General features: G+C 43.4%; 1 protein-coding gene across 1 annotated transcript; it reads right to left on the reverse strand.

Annotated features, from left to right (window-relative positions):
* Positions 1 to 25: 25 nt before the first annotated feature.
* On the reverse strand, positions 26 to 22,731 carry CNIH1 (cornichon family member 1). The gene is made up of 5 exons (XM_085851218.1): positions 22,575 to 22,731; positions 10,599 to 10,667; positions 10,277 to 10,389; positions 2,800 to 2,943; positions 26 to 346 (listed from the first exon to the last, which is right to left on the reverse strand). Exons 1-5 carry the CDS (start codon positions 22,653 to 22,655, stop codon positions 319 to 321), a joined length of 435 nt encoding a protein of 144 aa, XP_085707344.1. The 5' UTR covers positions 22,656 to 22,731; the 3' UTR covers positions 26 to 318.
* Between the last annotated feature and the right edge of the window lie 1,257 nt (positions 22,732 to 23,988).

Raw genomic sequence — 23,988 nt, forward strand, 5'->3', positions numbered from 1 at the left:
CAGGAACACTGACAAAACACCCAACTTCAACTTTTCAGACCATTAATTTTGGTACAAGCCTTTTCAAGCCAGTAAATACATCTTTATCTGGAAGTGAATACCTGCAGTGGCAAAACAGCTACCAATAGCACTTAGTACACAAAGAAAAAAATAACAAAACGACAACACTATCTTCAAATTCAGGAAATAACGATAAAATAAAATAAAAACTAAATATCGGCATGACTTCTGAATGGAAGAAAGAGCAAAAGCTTTGCTGAGAAGTCACCGAGCCGTTGGGTCCCCGCTTTTTGGCATCTGGTTGTTCAAGGACTCGCTTCAATAGCTCACCAAGACGTAAATCATGCTGAGGACGGAAGAGAGGGGCAGTGATGTTGCTTGTTAATTTCAATTTGGGGAAGCCATCTCATAAGAATATATACACAAGGAGACTATAATAAGCCATGGAGAATATATAAAACAATTGCCTGACAATACTGGACATGCAGTGTAGAGCCAAAAAATTAATAATAAATAAAGCTTGCTGATACCATCTGCTTCGACACTCCCAATTTGACGTACCTTGGGACCGCACCGACTCTCCCTTCGCCGTCGTCTTTTAATGATCACAATTATTCTCACGTTCCTGTGGGGTTGGCCGGGGGAGGTTTTCGGCACGAGTTTTTCCTGAACTGGAAGGCCAGGTCTGACACTTGATGAAGTAGAAATTTGGAATTTGCTCATGGTGACGGTGATAACTCATCTACTTTTTGCAAAGAACACCGTGGGATCTTTGACGTCCACCAACTAATACCGGCAGACAGGACGCCAAGTTTAACGTCCATCCGAGGGATGGAATACATTGACGAATCACCGTGCCCGTGAAACACCAGAATGACACTTTGTAGCTGAGTCGGGGTTCAAACCAAGGCTAGACAGCTTAGAAGCGAGTGTGTGTACCTCTGGGCCACCCTTCCAGCCCTCTCCTTCACAACTATCAATTTGTAGCCCATGAGTTAAAAGCACAGTGATCATTTTGCATACTTGTACGGATTTCTAACAGAGCCATGTGCGACTCATGAGCGAACCTTCATGTTCCCTACGCCTTGTAAAAAAAAAAAATACATGGTAGCTACGGATGGCAAAGGTACACTAAAATGGGTAGCATATGTCAAGAATATGGATGTAATTATCCTTGAATATGACACCAGCTCACGACTTGGCAGATACAACCAATACAAACTGTGACCAGTGTCGACCAATCAATCAGGGAGGATTTCCGAAATAGCCACAACATGTGGAATTCCTTAAAACATCTTCACCATCATCCACGATTACTTGAGCATGTCAAAGTTTTTAGCAAAACGCCCCCCGCCCAAACCACAAGCATTCAACGATCGATAGCGACGCCTTGCATCATGTTGCAAGCTTATTGAGCTGTTGAATACAGTTCCAGCTGATCAATAGCTTGTCTGATAAATTGTGAGGAAATAGAAGGTAAGTGGTGAGGATCCCACCATGAGGATTCCAACAGCAAATTGGAATCCATCAAGTGGAAGCACAAGGGACCCCCATTACCACAGAAATGTTGCATCCATTCCTCTGCCTGCAAAGATCATGGCCTTGTTTTCTTGCATGTCACGAGAATCCTGCTGATGGGCAAAATATTTCTCAACACTAAAACTCAGAGGGGAGCATCAAATCAATAACCTCATGCACATATTAAGGTGGTCTTTCAGGACAAATGCCAATGGATGGCTGATGAAAGGTGCTCCTCCTCAAAGGTAACCAACTTGTACACAACACCTATGTTAAGCAGATCACCATTAGTGACTGTGGCTTAAAGCAGCTTGATCATCCACAGGTACTGCCTGTACCTAGCTCACAGTGACTGATATGGTACGACATTTGAAGTCCCATCTTTGTGGCCGCCAAACATCCCTCGAACCTCTTTTCAAACGAACCACTGGAATCCACCACGATGAAGCCGAGTCTATGGACTTATTACTTTCACATTGCTGACTGGTCAGTGGTCTCTTTCTGTCTTCTATCACCACCTTTCTGGGCTTGCACACTCTGCCCTCTCCATACTTTGCCCACCCTCTGGTTTCTCCAGGGAACATGTGGTCCACCATCAACCTGCTTCTGATGAAACCACCTAAATCCAGAATCACTGCTCACCTCTACTCACTCATTCATTCCCATTTTTGCCTAACCGTGGAAACAACTTTCACATTCTTTTCAATGTCATTCTTCCATCCAGGTCTTCAAGACAGCTGTTTCCCACCATCTCAGATCATCCCCCATTCAAAACCATGATCTTTTCTACCTCCCAAACCCCAAAGCTCACCTCCTTCCAAATTTGCAGGGTTTCCCCCTCCCCCTCCCTTCTTGAGAGTTTGTTTCTGTATCCATCTTGTCCACCCCATTCATTGAAGTCTCCCTCCATTTTGTCCCTTAACCCTGCTGTTGGTGTTTCCCCCTCTCTTTCTACTCTTCTGTCATGTCCTGATGCATTCTATGTTCCAGCTCTTCTACAGGCCTGGACTTTGAATACAAAAGCAAAACAACTTCAAAGTGGAGCTTTTACATAAATCACATGCAAGACAAATACATGAATAGACAACAGACTTTTACAGTAAATACAAGGACATCAGCAGACAAATGGAAAATACATATTGCCTTTGGGATTTGAATCTGGGTTCCGAGCATGATGAACCAGTGGTTCGCTTGGGAACGTTAAAGTCTTTCATCAAAATACATTTACTGTCCATCAAACTAGTACTGCAGAATGCAAACTCTTGATAATGTCCGCATTACCTGTACAGATAGTAGAAGAAGGAAAGCAGGTAGAATGCAAGCTTACACCAACTCTCTTTCTGGCAGTAAGCCAGTATGTCAGCATTCATGATGGTTGTCGGGTCATACAGACCGTGGCAGCTCATGACCGGTCGGTTTCCATACCTGTCCCCCAGGCAAGGCAGCAAATAAGGAATGGATGTTAATCACATAAAATTAACTTAATTGGAGAGGGGGGAGAGAAGGGAGAGAATGCTTAAATTGTAAGCATAGTCACAAAAATTGCCATTGATCTATAATGCAGCAGATGCACATATTATATATACATATAATAAAGCAGAACTATGTCTGTCTGTCTGTCCCAAACTACTCCCTCAGTTTTGGGGCTAGCCACAACAAACTTTCTGTGGAACCTTTTGGGGTCCCAGCATGTGTCCTAGGTGGGTGGGAAGTTTCATAAATTTCTCAATAAAATTATAATTTTGAGTTTCCAGCCTGACGAACACGCTCTCTCTGCATGTAAACACATTCACAGGTTTGGCATTCGCAGTTTCACCATCTACTGCATGTGGAAACATTCACTGCTTTGGTAATATCTCAATACAATTGCGATTTTGATTTTCCACCCGGACGCCGCCACCTTTTCTCCACCCGAAGGTGGGTGGGAGGTTTCTTAAATTTCTCAATACAATTATGATTTTGAGTTTCCACACATACGAAGCTGCTCTCTCTCCGCATGGAAACACATTCACAGATTTTCCAGCAGTGGTTTCATCATTGACCACGTATTGAAACATTTCTCACCTTCTGGTGAGGTCAGCTGCAGTAATGTTTTTTTTTTTTTTGCCCAAGTCATTCACGAACCGGCTGTCCATGCCCAATGTTTGACTGAAGGTGCCACAGGAATGTGGGTGGAATTTATTGGTTCATGGTTTGGCATTCGCCCTTGACACATTGTCTGTATCCGTGTCTGGACTTTTCCATCAACACCACACCACGTTTGCTTGAGACGTTTTGCTATTTTCCTGTAACAACCCATTTCCTTCATCATGGCACATTGGAGGCAGTTCCCCCTCCCCAGCCAATACCATAATCATCGTCATTGGTATTAGCTTCATAATCATTGAAGGCACATTGATTTTATACAGTACGACTCCCACAGTTTTGGAACCAGCCCCACAATTTTCTGCGCAGCTGTTTGGGATCCCTGCACCTGTCCAAAAGTGGGTGGGAGTTTTCATAAAGTGTGTGTGTATGTGTATGTGTATGTGTATGTGTATGTGTATGTGTATGTGTATGTGTATGTGTATGTGTATGTGTATGTGTATGTGTATGTGTGTGTGTGTAATAGCCTCACCTTTAGTGGTAGTCAGTATGACAAATAATCTTCCTTCATCTAATGATACGTTTTCAAAAAGGACAAAAATTATCAAGTGTATTTCCAAGATGGATGGCTGATGGTGGGCCGAGATACTCCTGCCCGGATGGAGGACAGGAGTGCCCACTAGTTCCTATAACCTTCCATTTCACAGGTAAATATGTGAAGCACCAACACATGTTTTGATGCACTCAGACCTTGATAACCATCATATGTTATACAGCAATACCTCGCCATTCGCTGTTTCTCAAAACGCTCGTTTCCGTTTTACGCTCCTTGTACATTACGACTTAACCTCCCAAATTTGCTCCCAGGCTTCAGACACATATCTGGACCGGTAGTTGTGAAACGGTATAGTTTCACAACAACCAGTCCGGACATGCTCCGGCCCATGATGCTTCCTTAACGGACTGAAAAATCTTTAATCATATTTCACTTTTATCGGTTGGGAAAAAAAAAATTTTTAATGAAAAAATGTTTTATATTTTGTCATTTTATATAGTGTTTTATATATATATATATATATATATATATATATATATATATATATATATATATGTGAGCGAATCCGTAATTCACAAAATCCAACTCACGACCCAGCACTACAGTTTGCCTAAATTAACATTCCACTATTATATCCGCTCCAGGTATCCCATTTAACCTGTTGGAGTACAGCGGATATTTGCACGTACAGTCCAGTGCAGCACAGTACGTCCTGCATAAACCTTGAAAAAGAAAGTGCCTCTGGATCGTTTTTTAAACTTTACCAAATAAATATTCAGCTAAACATAACGAGATGACGAATGTGATAAAGAGTCATGAAAGTAATTAAAGTGATGTAAAGGTTCACAGACAGACACCATGCGGGGGGGGGGGGGGGGACTCACGTGAGACCATTTCTTGTTCTTCTTGCCGAACTTGTTCTGAACACGTCCAGTCCATGTGCGTACAGTTTGCTCAACGAGGAGGCATTCAATTTTTTATTGCCATTTCATTTGTGCCTAAAAGTTTGAAATGTCACAGCCCATGAAAATTAAACTAAGCATTTCCTTTCAAATGAAATTGGACATTTTGAAACGCTAAGGAGTTTTGGAAGGGGCACAACATATTCAATGCAATTAAGAACATTGACGAGTCTTTGAAGGATTCTACGTCTGCAAATCTCAACGATGTGTGGAGGGAACAATGGCCCGATTGTGTTCCTCACTCCCAAGGGAGGATTCAAGAGAAGGCGATTCAAGGTGTTATTGAAAACATTGTTGAAATGGCGGACAGCTGGGATTTGAGGAACTTGGGAAGGAGGATGTTGAGGGATTGCTCTAATCCCATGGAGAGGAGCTCTCCAATGAAGACTTAATGCACCTAGGAGAGCAAATAGCTGCTGAAGATGCATCTGGGACCGTCAAAAAAGTGCCCCCTAAAGCTTTCTTGACCAAAATGCTTTCGGAGATCTTCAAATACATCAGTGCAGCGATAGACATCATGCAAGATGATGACCCAAATGTGGAAAGGAGCCTCAATGTTGCAAGGATCTTAAATCAGGGATCTTTATGAAAAAAAAAGTAGGCTGCGAGGCAACTCTCCCTTGATCAATTATTCAGGAAGACTCGTCAGTCAAAGCCTAATAAGAGTCCTAATCAAGATTTGCAATCATAAGATCGACCCGATAGCTGTTCCTTGACAGGATTCTGATTTTGATGTGTAACAATAATTGTTCCAGTTGTAATGTAATTATTTCTTTGTTTGTTTTGTGAGGCAAACTCCCAATTAAATTGCACTTGTGAATTTTCATTTTACTGCACAGTACTGCACTGTATATACTTTTATTAATCATTACAACTGCTATTCATTCATTAAGCACAACTGTGCAACACCTTACAAGTTGTGCTTATTACAACTTAGTCTTATGTCGTAATAAGCACAACTGAGCAAGTGTAAGGTGTTGGGGAAGGGAAAGAACAATGAAAATAGAGATTACAGGATGCAAGGGGTAATTTTGGAGCGTGTCACATAGGAGAAGGATCAAGGGGTGGTAATAGATACGGGAGGTAAGCAGGCAGCACAATGCCAGGCAACTATAGGTAAAGCTAACAAGGTTTTAGGTTGTATTTGGAGGGGGATCATTTATAAATCAAAAGAGGTGGTAACATTGTATAGGAATTTAGTGAGGGCCACATCTAGAATATTGTGTGCAGTTTTGGTCACCACAACTTAAGAAGGACATAGATGCCATAGAGAGGGTTCAGCGCAGGTCTACTAGATCGATTCCGGGCCTAGCTAGACTCAGCTCTGAGGAGCGGTTGAAGGAGACAGGGCTTTATACACCAGAAAGGAGGCGATTACGAGGAGATAATGATAGATATTTTGGGTAATGAAGGGTAAAGATAAAATAAGTGCAGATTAATTATTCAACAGAGTAGACAGTGATAGGATCAGAGGCCATAGCTTGAGAGTAAAGAAGAGGAGAGTTAAGATGGTAGTAAGGCAGGGGGCTTTCACTCTACAGGGTTCCTACACTTACATTAAAAGAAAATTCCAGGACAATAAATTCAATTTTAAATAAAGTCAAAGACATATTTTGATCAGTGTCATATTTTGGAACTTGCATTACATGTATAATATAATTAACGCATAATTAATTACAGTACTTGATCCTTTTCCCAGATTCGGGCATGTATATCAATTTGTTTATTCTTCGTATTTTGTTTAAGACTTTCGTCGAAGAGAAGAACATAACGATCTTCATTAGAAATTTTTTTCATTAGTTGATACTTGAAGTACGGTGCAATACCATAATTGCACATGTATGCACATTTTCGCTCACCACAGGAGAAATGTTTCACAATTTCTGAATCTGGAAACGTCTGCGCGAACAAGGACGAGACATCTGTACATGAATTAAAAGAGTCATGGGAGTTCACCACTTTAAGAGTCCACAATACTTCCGATGCAAGGCAATCGTTACGGCCGACAAATGAGTTTAGTGGCGCAGTTGAGGGCTTCGGTTGCGTTGGAGTTGGAGCAGCTGTGCTCCCCTGCCCTTCATTTGCCTTCGATGATCCAGAGAAGAAATCTCGAATGGTGCATCCACCAGCTGCCTTCTTTTGCTCTAGTAACTGCTTGTGTTTCGATCCTTTTCCGTGGCTCCGAATGGCAGGCTCGCCCATGTTCGAAATGTCGAAAATCTTCAGGCAGATATTACACTTTGCACTGTATTTATCTGTGCCTCACTCCAACCAAGATACGTATTCCGGATGTTTGAGCCAGCGCTCGTTGAATATGCACTTCCCGGGGGGCATAGTTCACGATCGCTGAAGTGTGTAAACAACCCAATTCACAAAACAGAAAGAAAGCACGGGATAACTCGCACATGCGGTCGTAAAGGACCACTTTTTGGCGCTAATAAGATACAACATTAATGTCGTAAATTAATATTATTTCCGACAATCCACAACGTTTAGAAAGTAGTCTCCCTTGGCACATTTGTGCAAATTTGAACTACAAAGTAGTCTCCCTTGGCATATTTACGAGACGTTGACAAGGTGATTGTTGGAAATCCAAAATATAATTTTTTAAGGCGTTTTCAGGAGTTCAATTTGATTTTTAAGCATATTCCAGGACATTCCAGGATAGGAATTGAATTCCAGGAGTTTTAAGGACTTTCCAGGAGGCGTGCGAACCCTGCACTCAGAGAGTAGTTAATGCATGGAATGGTCTCCCTGGAAAGGTAATGGCAGCAGAAAAAGTAGATAAGTTTAAATTAGAATTAGATAGGTACCTGGAAGTTATGGAGATAGAGGGGTATGGCGATGTTGATCGGACTTTTAAGTAGTTTGAGTCTTGATGGGTGATTGTGTACGGAGTGCTGTTGAGTGGGGGTCTTGTCAAAGGGGGTTGTATGGTTGATGTTGGGTGTTTTTTAAACTAAGCCCATGCCCCCTCCCCTGAGGGCTAGAAAAAAAAAAAACTACAAATACTTAAAAAATAAATAAATAAATAAATAAATACAAAAACACCATTAAAAAAAAAAAAATTGGCATTTTCTTCTTTGGATCTTGTGTTGACAAGTTAGTGTGGTGTTGATGTCATGCAGGCATGATGGGCTGAATGGCCTCCACCTGTCTGATTTCCTTTCCTTGTAACTTTATCTTTAGAACTCTTACTTTGGGAAAAATGCTGCTTTTTAACATCCTTCAGGAACGTATCTCCTATTTTTATGGGAAAACTTGTTTCGCAACAAGCTGATTCGCAATACACTCGGTTCTTCAGGAACGTATCCCGAGTGTATGGTGAGGTATTACTGTACTTAAAAAGCCTGGTGTTGGCTTAGTGGTTAGGGTGGCGGCTTGGGATCCTAGGGTCCTGAGTTCAAGCCCCGTTGGCCGCTGAATTAAAATACACCAGGAGGTTGACTCAGCCCGTCATCCTTCCGAGGTCAGCAAAATGAGCACCAGTGTACTGGTAAGGGGGACACTGCATCAGCGGCATAGCCGCATCCCAACCAATGATGCAATCAGCAGCCACAGGCTGCACTCGATAGAGAGGGAGAGACTGTCCTTAAAATCTTCGAGACGAACAAAATATCTCCACAACTAAAAATCGTTTTTAAAGATTCTTCATCATCCAATTAAGACCAAGCACAATGGCGATGTTAACGACGGTTCAATCTGAGATGGTGAGGCAAAAGGAACAGAACACTGAAGTCAACACACTTTATCTCAGCAAACTGTACAGACTTTATCAAAGGAGATTACGGTTTGACATTTCACAACATTCAAACATTTGGACTCCTGACTCCTGGATATACTTACAAGTATGAAAGACTGGCAAGACACAGACTGCAGGTATAAAAATTATCAATCTGTTTATGTAATAGTCCAAGAGCCAATAAGCCTCACGTCTTGTTCAATTGCCTACACTGTTGGGGGTTAGATTCCCGTGACGACTCAGCAGCAATTTCCGCATTCTGTGACTTGCTTTAACACGATAAGGAGTATGGGCTCAATCGATGCCACAAACCCTTGAAGATCTTGAGAAACAAATTAAAGCCTCACACGACGTCCACCTGATAATAAGCCTCTAGAATTATTTGTTATTGGCAGTTCCATGAAAGGGAGATTTACAACAGCTTACATACTGGCTTTCTATGATTTTAAAGAACTAAACTAAGAGTGAAAGACAACAATGACATTTACCATTGAAGAATAAAGCAAACACCAGGAATATAATAAAATTAATAAATAAAAGCGAATGCCACAGATTTCACAGGCTCCCCTTCCTCATACGTTGCCGTTGAGGACGACGTGGAAAACCAAGCCCTCAAAATCATTGGGATCTCTTGCAATGAAGTCGACTGTCTAGTGTGTCTAAACCTGTTCCTCTCACATCGCAGACAGGTTTGGTGGCCTCTCTGTATTCTATCTACCGGCTCCTTTTTCGTTTTGCATCCTCTGCATTCTCTTGGCTTTGTCCCTCCCGGGTCTCTTAAGGGCAGACATGGTCGGCCAATAACCTCCCCTCTTGTTAAACTCCCAAAATTCAGGCTCACTCCTCACCTCCACACATTCGTTCCTCTTCTCTCTCGTCTGTGGAACCAACTTGCCCAGTTTGTTCAGTCCTATTCTTCCATCGAGGGCTTCAAAAGACAGCTGTTCACCACTACCTCAGATCATCCGCCATTCATACTCATGATCTCTTCTACCCCAAATCACCAAATTCCCGTTTCCCAGGTTATTGTGATTTTTTCCCCCTCTCTCTCTCTCACCTCTGTTTGTTGGTTAGTTGTTGGTGAGTTTGTTCCTTTTTTGTTTAATCTCCACTTTCCCCTTCCTCTTCTTGCTGTGTTTCATTCAGCTTGTGCAGTTTGCTCACCCACATGCATCCTTCTCCCCTTCCTTTGATCTCACTCCTACTCTGCTGTTGGTGTTTCCCCCTTCCCATTTTGTTCCCTTCCATTCTGCTCCAGCTCTTCCACGAGCCTCGATCTTGCATACAAAAATAAAAATTAAAAAAATTAAAAAAAAAAAGCAAGCACATTCTCAAAGTTCAACTTGCCACCAAAGCAGATGTGCTCACAGCACGTGCTGAATGCGCTTGCTCCCACACACAGAGTTTCGTTACCTCCACACGTGATAGACGAGCAGCGGAAGGTTGAGGATGAGGGTTAGCATTTCACCGGCACAAAGGAACATGACGCAGAACAGGCCATGGATACAGTAATCTCGAAGCACCAGCTGATGGATAAAGGTGTAGGGGGTAGAGGATTTTATTTATTTATTAATAATGAATACAAACAGCATTGGGGGATTGAAGCCCACTCGTATAGCACATTACAGCAAGTCTTGAAGCTGCTTTCATGCAAAATGTTTCATCGATTCATTGTACCAGATTTATACACTTTGATGAGGAATTCAACTTCAAGCAGCAAGATAAGTCCACTTACAGGATTTAAGGTTCCACATTGGTCTATCGGGTTCTTGTAGTCCGTTTTGAGTTCATCAAATGCTATGACCTGGGAGTGATAGAAGGATGGGGGGGGGGAGAAAATGTATGTATATATGTACAATGTACAGTATATATACATATAATGTGAAAAACAATAATACAAATCGCTAAGAATGTAATAACAAAGATTACAATTTTCAAAACAACACAGGAAGATGGAATCCAAAGTCGACTGCCTCACCCTCCACAAGGTCACCCCATTTGTTGCTGAAACTACATTTCATAAACATTTGAAAAAAAGTAAAATAAAAATTCCCCAATAAATGCAAAAATAATTTCGCCTTATTGGAAAGTACCATTTATGATCACATAAGGCTACAAGCCAACTGTCACTCAATCAAAGAAAATGCGTGAATCAAACAAAATATATAATTAATAAATGGTAAACTTGTCTCGTGTATAGTGTACGATGTTAAACTGGTATACAAGGTAATTTGACACAGGAGGCCATTTTTGGCCCATCATGCCTGTTCTCTATCAGTATCTAATTCATTCAATTCATGACTTTCAAAGCTCGCAAAATGAATAAATGAATAAAACGGCACTCGGTGGAGTGCATACCTCCGCCAAGCTGAACAGTTTACGTTTTGTATCCCACCGATAAGCCGGATCTGCATCCGGACCAGAAAACAAAATCGAATCCGCTTGTTCGTGTTACGTCACCAACTCATCCACCGAGTTTTGTCACAACTCGTCCACAACTTTTTGAGATATCATGGTGTATATCGTTTTGCCCAATCTCTCAATGGGGAAGAATCACTATTAAAAAAAAAATAATAATAAACTCTCGTATCCGGATCCAGGTCTTCACCAAAATCTAATCAATTCTTCCTTGTCACACATCCAACCTGTCCACCAAGTTTCGTCAGAATCTGTCAAAACTTTTTGAAATATCCTGGTCACAGACAGAAGACACACAAACAGGGGTGAAAACATAACCTCAGTCCATCTTCGGTGGCAGAGGCAACTACAAACACTAATGAGACATCCGAGGGAGGGGAGATTTTGTGGGGCGACTGTAATTTGGAGGTTTCCATTCCGATGTTCGATCACGTTATTCCCAATATTGCAAAACAAATGGCAGAATTTTATGAGGTTGGGGGGGGAAATAAAAAATTATTAAATCACAAATTCCAGTGTATCTTTTTTCCAAGTCAAATTTCAACCATAGGTGGTCGCAATTGTACAACGTTTCAGATTTATTTGGTCCCCGAGCCCGAAATATGAACCAGAAACTTTACCTCGCATGGATCCTCCGAATTGTAATCAACCAGACCAGGCATGGTAGAAAATGTTGCAGGACCGATACTTTTCTTGGCTTGTTGCACTAGTTGAAGCCATATTTGCAAAAATAAAAATAAAAACATAAAAAAAAATTTATGCCGGTATGTCTGACAAGAATGATCGGAAATCATTTTTAATGCACCATCTTTGCACTTTCAGTGTATGGATTATAGGGTTCCCCCTGAGCTAACAGAACTAAAACAATGGCGAATTGAGTAAGATGAACTCCGATAGGTCAGTGGGGTTACCGGAAGCAGACATTGTTCATAACTTTCTACAATCTATAGTTTGTATGACAATTCTGCTGAGGAATGTAATATATTCCCAAAAGGACAACGACCGTATTTTCCGGTGTATAAAACACACTTTTTTAAATCGGCAAAAAAGGTAAAAGTTGGGGGTGCGGTTAATACACGGGTATCAAAAATTATTTTAAAAATAAATATATATCAGTCTTAAAAACGATCAACACCGAATTTCAATTACATTCCAAATGAACACTTTTAGCAGTCAGAACTGCTGTTAAGCTCAATTTCACCATTTAAACTTTGAAAAACGGTTCAGGTTAAGAGTTTATATGCCTGGTGTTGGCTTAATGGCGAGAGTGGTGGGATTGGGATCTGAAGGTCCAGAGTTCAAATCCTGCTTGGCTATTGAATTAATACCAGGTGGGGTTGACTCTGCCTGTCATCTTTCTGAGGTCGGCAAAATGAGTACCAGCTTGCTGGTATCCTGTGTCGGAGTGGCGACCCGTCCAGGATTGTACCCAATAGCCAAGGAGACTACTTTGTCAGCACAAACGCTCTGCACAGAGTATGGTCCCATTGGATGGATGGTTAAGAGTTTGTACAGCGTTTTATTAACCGTGTGCGGTAATTAAATAAATAAACGGAGACACTCGGCGTTTTGGTGCGTGGCAGATATAGAGCCAAGCGGCTCTGAAAACGCCATTAACCATAAAAGAAGAAAAACACCTGGTCTCATCAAAAGAAGAATTATTCACAATAGCCAGGGGTTCACATCATTTTTTTTTATTTGGTTCTCCAATCAGTACCAGCAGAAATGATTTGGTACTCACAAAAAAAAAAAATCTTTTTTTTTTTTAAAGATCAGCTTCGAGTGTGGTCGTCTACTTTCCCAAGCACCACTCCGACTGTTTAAAACTCCTCTCAGCTTAGAATGCATCTCACTACTCTAAAAGCACTCTCTCGGAACATCAGCTCAAGACCTCGCAAGCCGCTCTTTTTTGTTCCAGACGATCCTGAACCTCCTCCATCTTCCTTCTTGCTCGTGTGTTCTTCTTAGATCTATATTTAATTTTTTAAAATCTTATCTAATATATAATTTGAAGATTTTGTTTGTTTGTTTGTTAGTTTGTCTGCACGCGCCAATCTCCTGAACGGTGAAAGATGAGAGGAAACCTCTGAAACAAAAAATGTTGGGACGGGTCCCGGGAATGTTAGAGGCTAGGTGGCGAGGCCCCTCGGCCGGGCGGGGGGGGGGGGGGTGAGGGTGTTTGCCCTCACCAACCCCCTTAGGCTATGACTGCCATGGCCCAATAGGGAACTGATACTGGGCTCCCGTCAGACATATGTATAGAAGATTAAATTCATTCAAAAAGAACCCGGCAACGGTGGGTGCATTCACCTAGTAAGTTATAATTTAACTTTAAAATTAGAATGGTATCATTTTAAACTTAATTTTGTGCACTTAAATTTTGAAATCATGGTACAGTACTGTATATCAGAATTATAATGGAAAAGCCTATCAAAATCCTCTGTTGTGATTGCATGCTTTTGAGCTTTTGGAGCAACTTTGAAGTACGCATTTAGTTCTTTATTTACCATGCACGAGTACCTGCATACCAGTTACGTGAACCCCTGACAATAGCTAGTTGAATAACGGAGCACCCACCTCAAATAAGCTTGCGCGCACACTTACGGGCATCCGACAACAGGCTGGGGGCGGTCACGTGACCCTCAAGAAGTGCTGCTTTGTACTTCGTGAGTGCCTCAGCTTACGTCACCAGATTGTCACGCATCATCCATTCTACCTATCAAGATGTCAAGGCATTCATTTACCACAGCGTTCAAACTCTCCGTCTGCCGATTTACAGAAGAGTTTGGGAATCGGGACGCTGGAGAACAAACAAGGCAATGATAGAGAAGATGCCAAGGAAGAAGAAGGTGCTGAAGAGAAAGTCAGTGAAGTGTCCTCAGCAAGAAGAGCATCTCATCGCTTGGGTCCAGGAAAAAGAGAGCAGAGCGTTCCACCATCTCAACACTTGCTTTCAGGCTGAAGGTGAAGAGCATAGCTAAGGATGACATTGGGGACTTCACGACCAGCCCGTCGTGGGCCTACAGGTTCATGGCACGCCATCAACTGCCGGTTCAACGTCGCACACACGTCTCCCGACATCTACCCAATGATATGGCTTTTAAGACGATGTGCTTCCAGTCCTACATAATCAAGCTTCGCTGAGAGCATGAATATCCCCTCAGCAGGACCGGGAATGCCGATCAGACCCCCCTTACCTTTGACATACCGAGGGGGACCACCATCAGTCAAGGGGGAGCGAAATGTGACAATAAACACTACTGGTCATGAGAAGGACCGATTCACTGTTATGCTCGCATGCACCATGGAGAGTGGACAAGTGAATATGCACCAAGGATGGACAAGGATGCCTATGTGCGAGGAATTTGTGAGGGGGTAAAGGATCACCTGTGGTCAAACGATTCTCGTCCTGCTTACAGGGGAATTCGCTAATTGCGTTCATCCAAGCCGGTCCCTGGGTGTACTGCAGTTAGAGCAGGGGGTTGTGGGCTCTTGACAGAGGAGTCCGGAGTGAAGGCCGGCTACTTTGAGCAGCTGTACCAGGCTGATCCACCAGCTATCGAGTTGGATGTCAGGGGTGTTACAATCCCAAATGCTGACCCTCCAATCAACTGTGGTCCACCTTTGTTTGTGGAAACACAGGCTGCAGTGAACCGGTTGAAATGGGGTAAAGCTCCTGGGATCTGTGGCATCCATGCTGAACCTTAAGGCTGGTGGAAATGCTGCACTCGCATCATTGCATGCATTTCTGTGCTCTGCCTGGAACACAGGCATTATCCCAACTAACATCATCCCAAATGGCCTTGTTGTCCCTCTCTGGAAAGGGAAGGGTGATCGCCAAGACTGCAACAACGACTGAGGGGTGACGCTGCTATCAGTGTCGGGAAAGGTCTTTGCTCGGATAATTCTTGATAGGGTTCATCACCATCTGCTTGAGCACCAGTGTCCAGAGCAGTCAAGCTTTACACCAAAGAGGTCAACGATTGACCGTATCCTTGCTCATCGGGTCCTCACCGAATGCAGACGAGAGTTTCAGCAGGGGCCACTTGCAGCTTATGTTGATCTCTGTAAAGCGTTTGATTCAGGGAATCCCGATGCCCTCTGGAGGATTCTTGGTCTTCGCGGGGTGCCACCAAAACTGATCAATCTGATGTCTGAACTATGCTCTGGTACTGAGAGTGCTGTGAGATGTGGTGATACCATCTCGGACTTATTTCCCGTTGTTACTGGAGTTCGTCAGGGGTGTGTACTGGCCCCCACACTTTTCAGCGCTTGTATGGACTGGATTATGGGGAGGATGTCAGAGAGATCAAGCTGTGGCGCATCATTTCGAAATGTCAAGATCTCCGACCATCATTTCGCAGATGATGCAGTAATCTTTGTGGAGACTCTAGATATTCTTTTGGCGGCCCTCGAGGTGCTGAATGAGGAGTCAGACCCGCTGGGATTATGGGTTTCCTGGGTCAAAACTAAGATCCAGGCTTTCAATGACATCTTGGAAGCTGCTATCCTGTCTGCACCTGTTTGTAGCGAGGATGTTGAGGTCATGGAGAGATGCACTTACCTTGGCAGTGATATTCATGTGTCTGCTGGCTGTGAGCCAGAGGTCAACAGACGTCTGGGTCGGGCCTGGGGAGTCATGGATTCACTGGATCATGGGGTGTGGATCCTGCCGGTACCTGTGTGGGAGGGCAAAAGTCCGAGTCTGCAGGTCCTTGGTGCTTCCAGTCTTGCTCTATGGATGTGAGACTTGGACTCTGACAGGAGACTCAATTCTTTTGGTACCAGGTCTCTTCGGAGAATCCTTGGCTATCGCTGGTCAGACTTTGTATCCAACGAGCGGTTGCTTAGAGAGACTCAAATTAGATTTGTTACCTGCATAATCCGTGAGCGTCAGCTGTGGTTGTATGGACATCTGGCTTGTTTTCCTGACGCTGATCCTGTTCACGAGATTCTCTCAGTGAGGAAGCCTCGTGAGTGGAGGAGGCCAATGGGTAAACCATGTGCCACGTGGTTGCACCAGGTTGATTAGCATCTCAAGGAGATGGGGATGGGCCAGGCATCTTCCTGGAGGGGTGGCCAGACGGAGGCCCCTGGAGTGGACGCAGCGACGCGCTGCTCCAGCGCACACTCCCATACCTGACCTGACCTGACCTACATCCATAAGAAATATGTATGATCCCAGTATGAATCCCTTTTCTTCCATTTTCTGGAAACAAAAAAAATTCCTCTTTGTAATATTTAAAAAATAAGAAAGAAAGAGAAAAATGTATTGGCGTCCTCCCATCTTTTTCCAACTTCTTGAAAATGATAATAAGATTGTTTGACGAAATTAAGCAGACATGGGAGTAAGCATGTTGATACCTCCATCACTTTGTCCCGTTCAACGTTAATGTACAAACGTATTTCGATCTTGATCAAAAAAAGAAATGATCAATATATTCATTCATTTTGAGGGTGAATAGGAGTAATAACAGTGCAGTAGGTACAGTGTGCAGTCGAGAGCAAGAGCAAACTGGTGCATTGTACAATAAATAGCAACCGCAAAATGATACAGCGTACAATAGAGAATAATAGCAAACAAGTAGTGTACAACTGGTACAGTGTACAGAATATATGTTCACTCTACCCTGGATATTCTGCTTCTGCTCTCCAAACAATGGATCCATCAATTGGGACTATACTCTGTGCAGAGCGTTGGTCCTGCCTAAGCAGTCTCCTTCGCTATTGGACACAATCCTGAATGGCCACTCCGACACAGGATACCAGCAAACTGGCACTCATTTTGCTGACCTCGGAAGGATGACAGAGTCAACCCCACCTGGTATTAATTCAACAGCAGAGTGGGATTTGAACTCGGGATCCGAGGATCCCAAACCCACCACCCTAACCATTAAGCCAACACCAAGCAACAATGGATGCAGGTCCTCAATGCTGGACGTGAAATCAGAACCATATCCCAAGACCTATCACGTGCTTTTTACATGGTCTGGCACCCTGCCCTGCTCACCAAACTCTCTTACTGTGGTATCCAAGGCTATCTCCGCTCATGGCTTGCAGACTTCCTCTCCTGTCGCAGCCAACGTGTGACCCTAAATGGAGTTCTCTCATCCCCTCTTCTTGTCCAGACTGGAGTTCCTCAAAGCAGTGTTCTAGGCCCTGTTCTTTATCTGCTTTTCATCAATGATCTCTCTGACTCTGGAAAATCCTCTTTATCTCTTTGCTGATGACTCCACCTTCTGCCGTACCATCTGTCATCCATCAGATCAGCAAGCAGCAGCCTCTTCACAGTGCAGATCTGGATGAAATCATAAGCTGGTCCAACACGTGGAACACGACTTTCAACCCTGACAAATCTCACACTCTCACTATCTCTCCGAAAGGACCGTTAGGTCCTTCCTGTGTACCCAACCCCATCCCTCTCCCTTCCACAGATCATCTCATGTCTCTGTTCCCTGCTGTTTTTTTTCTTCCCTCTCCTGCCCCACTTGTCTCCTGCTCCCCTTGTTGTGTGTTTCTGTGAGTTAGGTCTCATATGAGCCTCGGCAGTGTATACAAAAAAAATACAACAGAGGGCAACAGAAAACTGGTGCAGTGTACAGCATACAATAGTAGCGTAGTAGATAGTAGAAAAATCGTGCAAATTATGATACAAGCATCAAATTTGGCATTTCTGTTCTGCAGGGCTTTCTGGTCAAATCTGCCTGATTGGCCATTTGAAAATCCAAATTTTGAAAAAAAAAAAAAAAAAAAAAAAAAAATTCAAATTTTTTTTAAGTCACAGCTGGCTGAAATTCTTGAAGCGCAAGTGAACATCCCAGACAGAGAACCAAGGGGAGATGCAGTCATCATTGATGGCTCAGCACTTATCAATGCTCTACCTCCACACACTTCAAAGATATTTGATGACTATGCTAAAGAAGACATCATCCCAAAGGTGGAATCCTATGGTGCCAGGTACGAGAGGGTGGACGTAGTGTTTGATGTGTACAAGAAGTCAAGTCTGAAGTCAGAGGCAAGGTCGAAAAGGGGGCAAGGAATTAGAAGAAGAGTGACAGGAACCAGTAAGACCCCAAGTAACTGGAGAAACTTTCTTCGAGATGACAGCAACAAGACTGAGCTGTTTCACTTCCTTGCGGAAAAGATGTGTGAAGCACAGACGACAAGCACAGTCATTGTCACAAAAGGAGAAGATGCCATTAGCAACACAAGGAAGTCACTGGATGCTGTGTCTCCATGTTGTCATGAAGAAGCTGACACTCAAATATTTGTACACACCAGGGATGCAACGACGGATGGTAGCAAGTCCATTATCATTAAGGCTAATGACACGGACGTACTAGTCATAGCAATATCTGTACTGCCATCCTTACAGGAACTAGGTCTTGAGAACATGTGGATTGCCCTTGGCCAAGGAGCCAAGGCGTGATGGATTCCAGTCCATGAGGTAGTTTCTGCAATTGGGCCTGAGAAAGCGAGAGGGATCCCATACTTCCATGCGTTCACTGGATGTGATGTCATGTCTGCCTTCCGCAGTAAAGCTGCTGTCACACCTTGACGTTTTAGCCAGCGTATGGCAACGAATCAAAATGTATGTAAAACGCTGGCGTACGCTGAACTATTGATGTTTTTTTCCAGTTTTGGGCATATTCATAACGAGTTGGACGTATGCACAATGTATTCGTAACGTACACAGAACGTTTCGTTAACATCTAGATAACTTATACCAATGAATGCTTAGCGTGTTGTCGGCGTTCACAACCTATGCCCAACGATAGTCTAATTTATGCATAGCGTGCGGCAGCGTATCGCCGACAATCACGTGGCGTAGGCTATTCATAGGCTGTGGCTCGACGATTCAAATCATAACCGCACTAGACATCGAAGTGTCAAGCCGCTGTCACGCCTTGACGTTTTAGCCAGCGTATGCTGACGTATGAAAAATTTGCTGAATACGCTGGCACACGTCCAATACGTTAAGAGCACGCTGAAGCATGCTGGCATACGTCGACAAATTTCAAGCATGCTGAAAATTTTTTGACATATGCCAGCGTATGGCGCACACATTCCGCATACGCTGGCCATAAGTTGTAGGCACGTTATACGATCATTGACACACGTTACTTGTAAGCTACTCATAAGTCGAAACACGTCGAGGTAATGTTTAGCGTACCCGAAACTTATTTCTAACCTATGAGTAATGTATTTCCAACGCATATTGACGTATGTAGATGTATTTGACGTCTTCCGGACGACCACAGAACTTATTGAACATGTTTCTAACTTACAGCTACCGTATAATGGCGTATTGGCAGTGTTTAGGGGAATTGGTATATAAAAATGGGCTTCACAGGAGGAACCCGTCAGTGTTCCAGACTCCATGGTTTTTTTTTTTTTTCAGCATGACGGTGATGTTGACACTTCGATTTCTAGTGCGGTTACGATTTAAATCGTTGAGCGGCAGCCTATTAATTATATTATATTATAACCGCACTAGAAATCGAAGTGTCAACATCACCGTCATGCCGAAGAAAAAAACCAAAAAAAACAGTCTGGAACACTGACGCTAAACATTACCTCGACGTGTTTTGACTTATGAGTAACTTACAAGTAACGTGTGTCGATGTGTGTAAACGATCGCGCAACGTGCCTACAACACGTTATTCATAGGTTAGAAATAAGTTTCGGGTATGCTAAACATTACCTCGACGTGTTTCAACTTATGAGTAACGTGTGTCGACGTGTGTCAACGATCACGTAACATGCCTACAACTTATGGCCAGCGTATGCGGAACGTGTGAGTCATACATCGAAAAATTTTGAGCATGTTAAAATTTGTCGACGAGCTCGGCATACTACGACGTATGCCAGTGTGCTCTTAACGTATACAAAACTTACCCATAACGTATTCGACGTGTGCCAGCGTATTCGGCAAATTTTTCATACGTCGGCATACGCTGGCTAAATCGTCAAAGTGTGACAACGGCTTAAAGGGAAGAAAACTGCATGGCAGACTTGGAACGTCTTTGATGATGTTTCTGAAACATTCACCAATCTCAGCCAGCATCCAACATCGATTCATGATCTTGACTTTTTTGAAAAATTTTTTTTTTTTTCAAATTTTTCAAAATTTGGATTTTCAAATGGCCAATCAGGCAGATTTGATTAGGATCCCCTGGAGAACAAATGTGCCAAATCTGATGCTTGTATCATCATTTGCACGATTCCTCTCAAAAATTGCTGTTATCTGCCCCACTATAAAGAGTAACAACAAACTAGTACAGCATGCGGCATACAATGGAGAGCAACAGCAAACTGGTGCAGTGTACATGGGTGAAACTGCAGAACTTTAATTTTAAAAAAGGAAAAACGAGATTTTCCTGGGGATTCAGGGGTATGCTCCCCTTGAAAGTTTGGAAAATTGATGTCTCAATATGCATTTTGGGGGTGTTCCTGTCCTTATTGTAACAAAAAAAATTATGCAAATGAAAGTGATATTTCGGGAATAATTTTTTTTTATTTCACCTGAACATTCATTGCTGGAGCCTGGTGTTAGCTTAACAGCTAGGAGGCAGACTTAAGATCTTGGGTTTGAGGTACTCTCCTGCTGTTGAATTAACACCAGGCAGGTTGACACAGGCAGGTCATCCTTGGACAGTGTACAATCAAGAGCAACACCAAACTGGGACAGTGTACAGTGTAAAATCGAGAGCAACAGCAAACTGGGACAGTGTACAGTGTACATTGGAGAGCAACAGAGAACTAGTACAGTGTACAGTGTACATTGGAGAGCAACAGTGAACTGGTACAGTGTACAGTGTACATTGGAGAGCAACAGTGAACTGGTACAGTGCACAGTGTACAATCGAGAGCAACAGTAAACTGGTACAGTGCACAGTGTACAATCGAGAGCAACAGTAAACTGGTACAGTGCACAGTGTACAATCGAGAGCAACAGTAAACTGGTACAGTGCACAGTGTACAATCGAGAGCAACAGTAAACTGGTACAGTGCACAGTGTACAATCGAGAGCAACAGTAAACTGGTACAGTGCACAGTGTACAATTGAGAGCAACAGTAAACTGGTACAGTGCACAGTGTACAATCGAGAGCAACAGTAAACTGGTACAGTGCACAGTGTACAATCGAGAGCAACAGTAAACTGGTACAGTGCACAGTGTACAATCGAGAGCAACAGTAAACTGGTACAGTGCACAGTGTACAATCGAGAGCAACAGTAAACTGGTACAGTGCACAGTGTACAATTGAGAGCAACAGTAAACTGGTACAGTGCACAGTGTACAATCGAGAGCAACAGTAAACTGGTACAGTGCACAGTGTACAATCGAGAGCAACAGTAAACTGGTACAGTGCACAGTGTACAATCGAGAGCAACAGTAAACTGGTACAGTGCACAGTGTACAATCGAGAGCAACAGTAAACTGGTACAGTGCACAGTGTACAATCGAGAGCAACAGTAAACTGGGACAGTGCACAGTGTACAATCGGGAGCAACAGTGAACTGGGACAGTGCACAGTGTACAATCGAGAGCAACAGTGAACTGGTACAGTGCACAGTGTACAATCGAGAGCAACAGTAAACTGGTACAGTGCACAGTGTACAATCGGGAGCAACAGTGAACTGGGACAGTGCACAGTGTACAATCGAGAGCAACAGTGAACTGGGACAGTGCACAGTGTACAATCGAGAGCAACAGTAAACTGGTACAGTGCACAGTGTACAATCGGGAGCAACAGTGAACTGGTACAGTGCACAGTGTACAATCGAGAGCAACAGTAAACTGGTACAGTGCACAGTGTACAATCGAGAGCAACAGCAAACTGGTACAGTGTACAGTGTACAATCGAGAGCAACAGTGAACTGGTACAGTGTACAGTGTACAATCGAGAGCAACAGTGAACTGGTACAGTGTACAGTGTACAATCGAGAGCAACAGTGAACTGGTACAGTGTACATTAGAGAGCAACAGCAAACTGTGACAGTGTTTAATGCCTGTTACTAAATATAATTGCCGTATAATACTGTACATTGATATTTGATCCGCCCGACGGTTCCACCACTCGGCATCAAAACAAGAAGATCCTCCGTTATACTTAAACCTGTACAGGAGATCATAACGTTGCAAACATTTGAATTAAACAAACGGGGAACTTTGATATATCCGATTTTGCTCATCTTCCTCGAGTTCAACGTGAATAACCAAGAGGTATTGCCTGGTACAATTCGCTCAATCATCAACATCAACCGAAACAGAAATTCTGAGGTACGTACGTGCCAGATTGCCCAGAATAAGAGCGCCGCAGTCAACAAAAGCGCCAACATGTAACAAAACGCTGCAAAAGTAAAAGCCATTGCTCCGTTTTCTCCACGCACACTCCGTTTCCGTTTCCGTTTCCGTTTCCGTTTCCGTTTCCGTTTCCGTTTCTTCTTCTTCTTCTTCTTCTCTTCTTCTTCTTTCTTCAATATCTGCCTCCTCTTCTTCATCATCTTTCTTCAATCTCGGTTTCTTCTTCTTCTTCGTTCGCTATTGCCTCCTCTTCTTCATCATTTTGCTTCGCTATCTGCCTCCTCTTCTTCATCATCTTTCTTCAATCTCGGTTTCTTCTTCTTCTTCTTCGTTCGCTATTGCCTCCTCTTCTTCATCATTTTGCTTCGCTATCTGCCTCCTCTTCTTCTTCTTCCCTAACTATCTGACTCCTCGTCTTCTTCTTCTTCTTCTTCTTCTTCTTCTTCTTCTTCTTCTTCTTCTTCTTCTTCTTCTTCTTCTTCATCTCCTCTGCTTCTTCTTCTTCTTCTTCTTCTTCTTCATCTCCTCTGCTTCTTCTTCTTCTTCTTCATCTCCTCTGCTTCTTCTTCTTCTTCATCTCCTCTGCTTCTTCTTCTTCTTCATCTCCTCTGCTTCTTCTTCTTCTTCTTCTTCTTCTTCTTCTTCTTCTTCTTCTTCTTCTTCTTTGAGGCCACCTCTTCTTCAGGGAGTTGGAGTCAGGTCAGGTCAGGTTCGATCTGTGACCTGCTACAGGTACCATGTAAACCTGTACTAACCTGTTTCATGGTCGGGTTGTCGGCGACTAAACCGTCTCCCCCACCAGGTTTTCTGGTGAGGAGGGTGTTTGGATATGGACACCCAGCAGGATTAAAAACAAAACCTGTCAAAGGGCGGAGGAGCTCCTTGTGAGCCAACGGCCATCCAGATCTAGTGCCCAACTGTGTCTGCAGACGTCCTCCTGCAGTTGGGTTACTTCTTATTAGGAGGTTGGTGGCAGGATTTGCACTCCAGCCACCGTAAAACGCTTCATTCCGCAAAACGCAAAAACGCAAAAAAATCTGAAAACCCACTCCGTGGGAGTACCTCCTGTGCAGCTTCCCTTCGCAGGGCAGCTCACCGGATGATGGGATTGGGGCAAAGCCTTCGGGACCCCCAATCTTTGATAGGAGGGAAACCACGGGGTAACATCCCTGGGTCAGATTGCGGGAGAGTGTGTCGGAGTGGTGCTGAGGTGTCGTCCACCAGACGGCGGTCTCCTTGGGTTAACCTGAGGCGGTCCCTTCGGGTGGGTGCCTGGAATGTCCTATCCCTAAGAGAGGATGATCACCTGTCTCTGTTATCATCTGAGCTCAAGCGTTTGGACATCGGGATTGCAGCTCTCTCTGAGGTTCGGAGACCGGATTGCGGCGAGATAATGGT

This window comes from Eptatretus burgeri, chromosome 13 (assembly GCF_056783735.1).
Source record: "Eptatretus burgeri isolate ZD-2024b chromosome 13, Ebu_testis_v1, whole genome shotgun sequence".
Classification (NCBI taxonomy): Eukaryota; Metazoa; Chordata; class Myxini; order Myxiniformes; family Myxinidae; genus Eptatretus; species Eptatretus burgeri.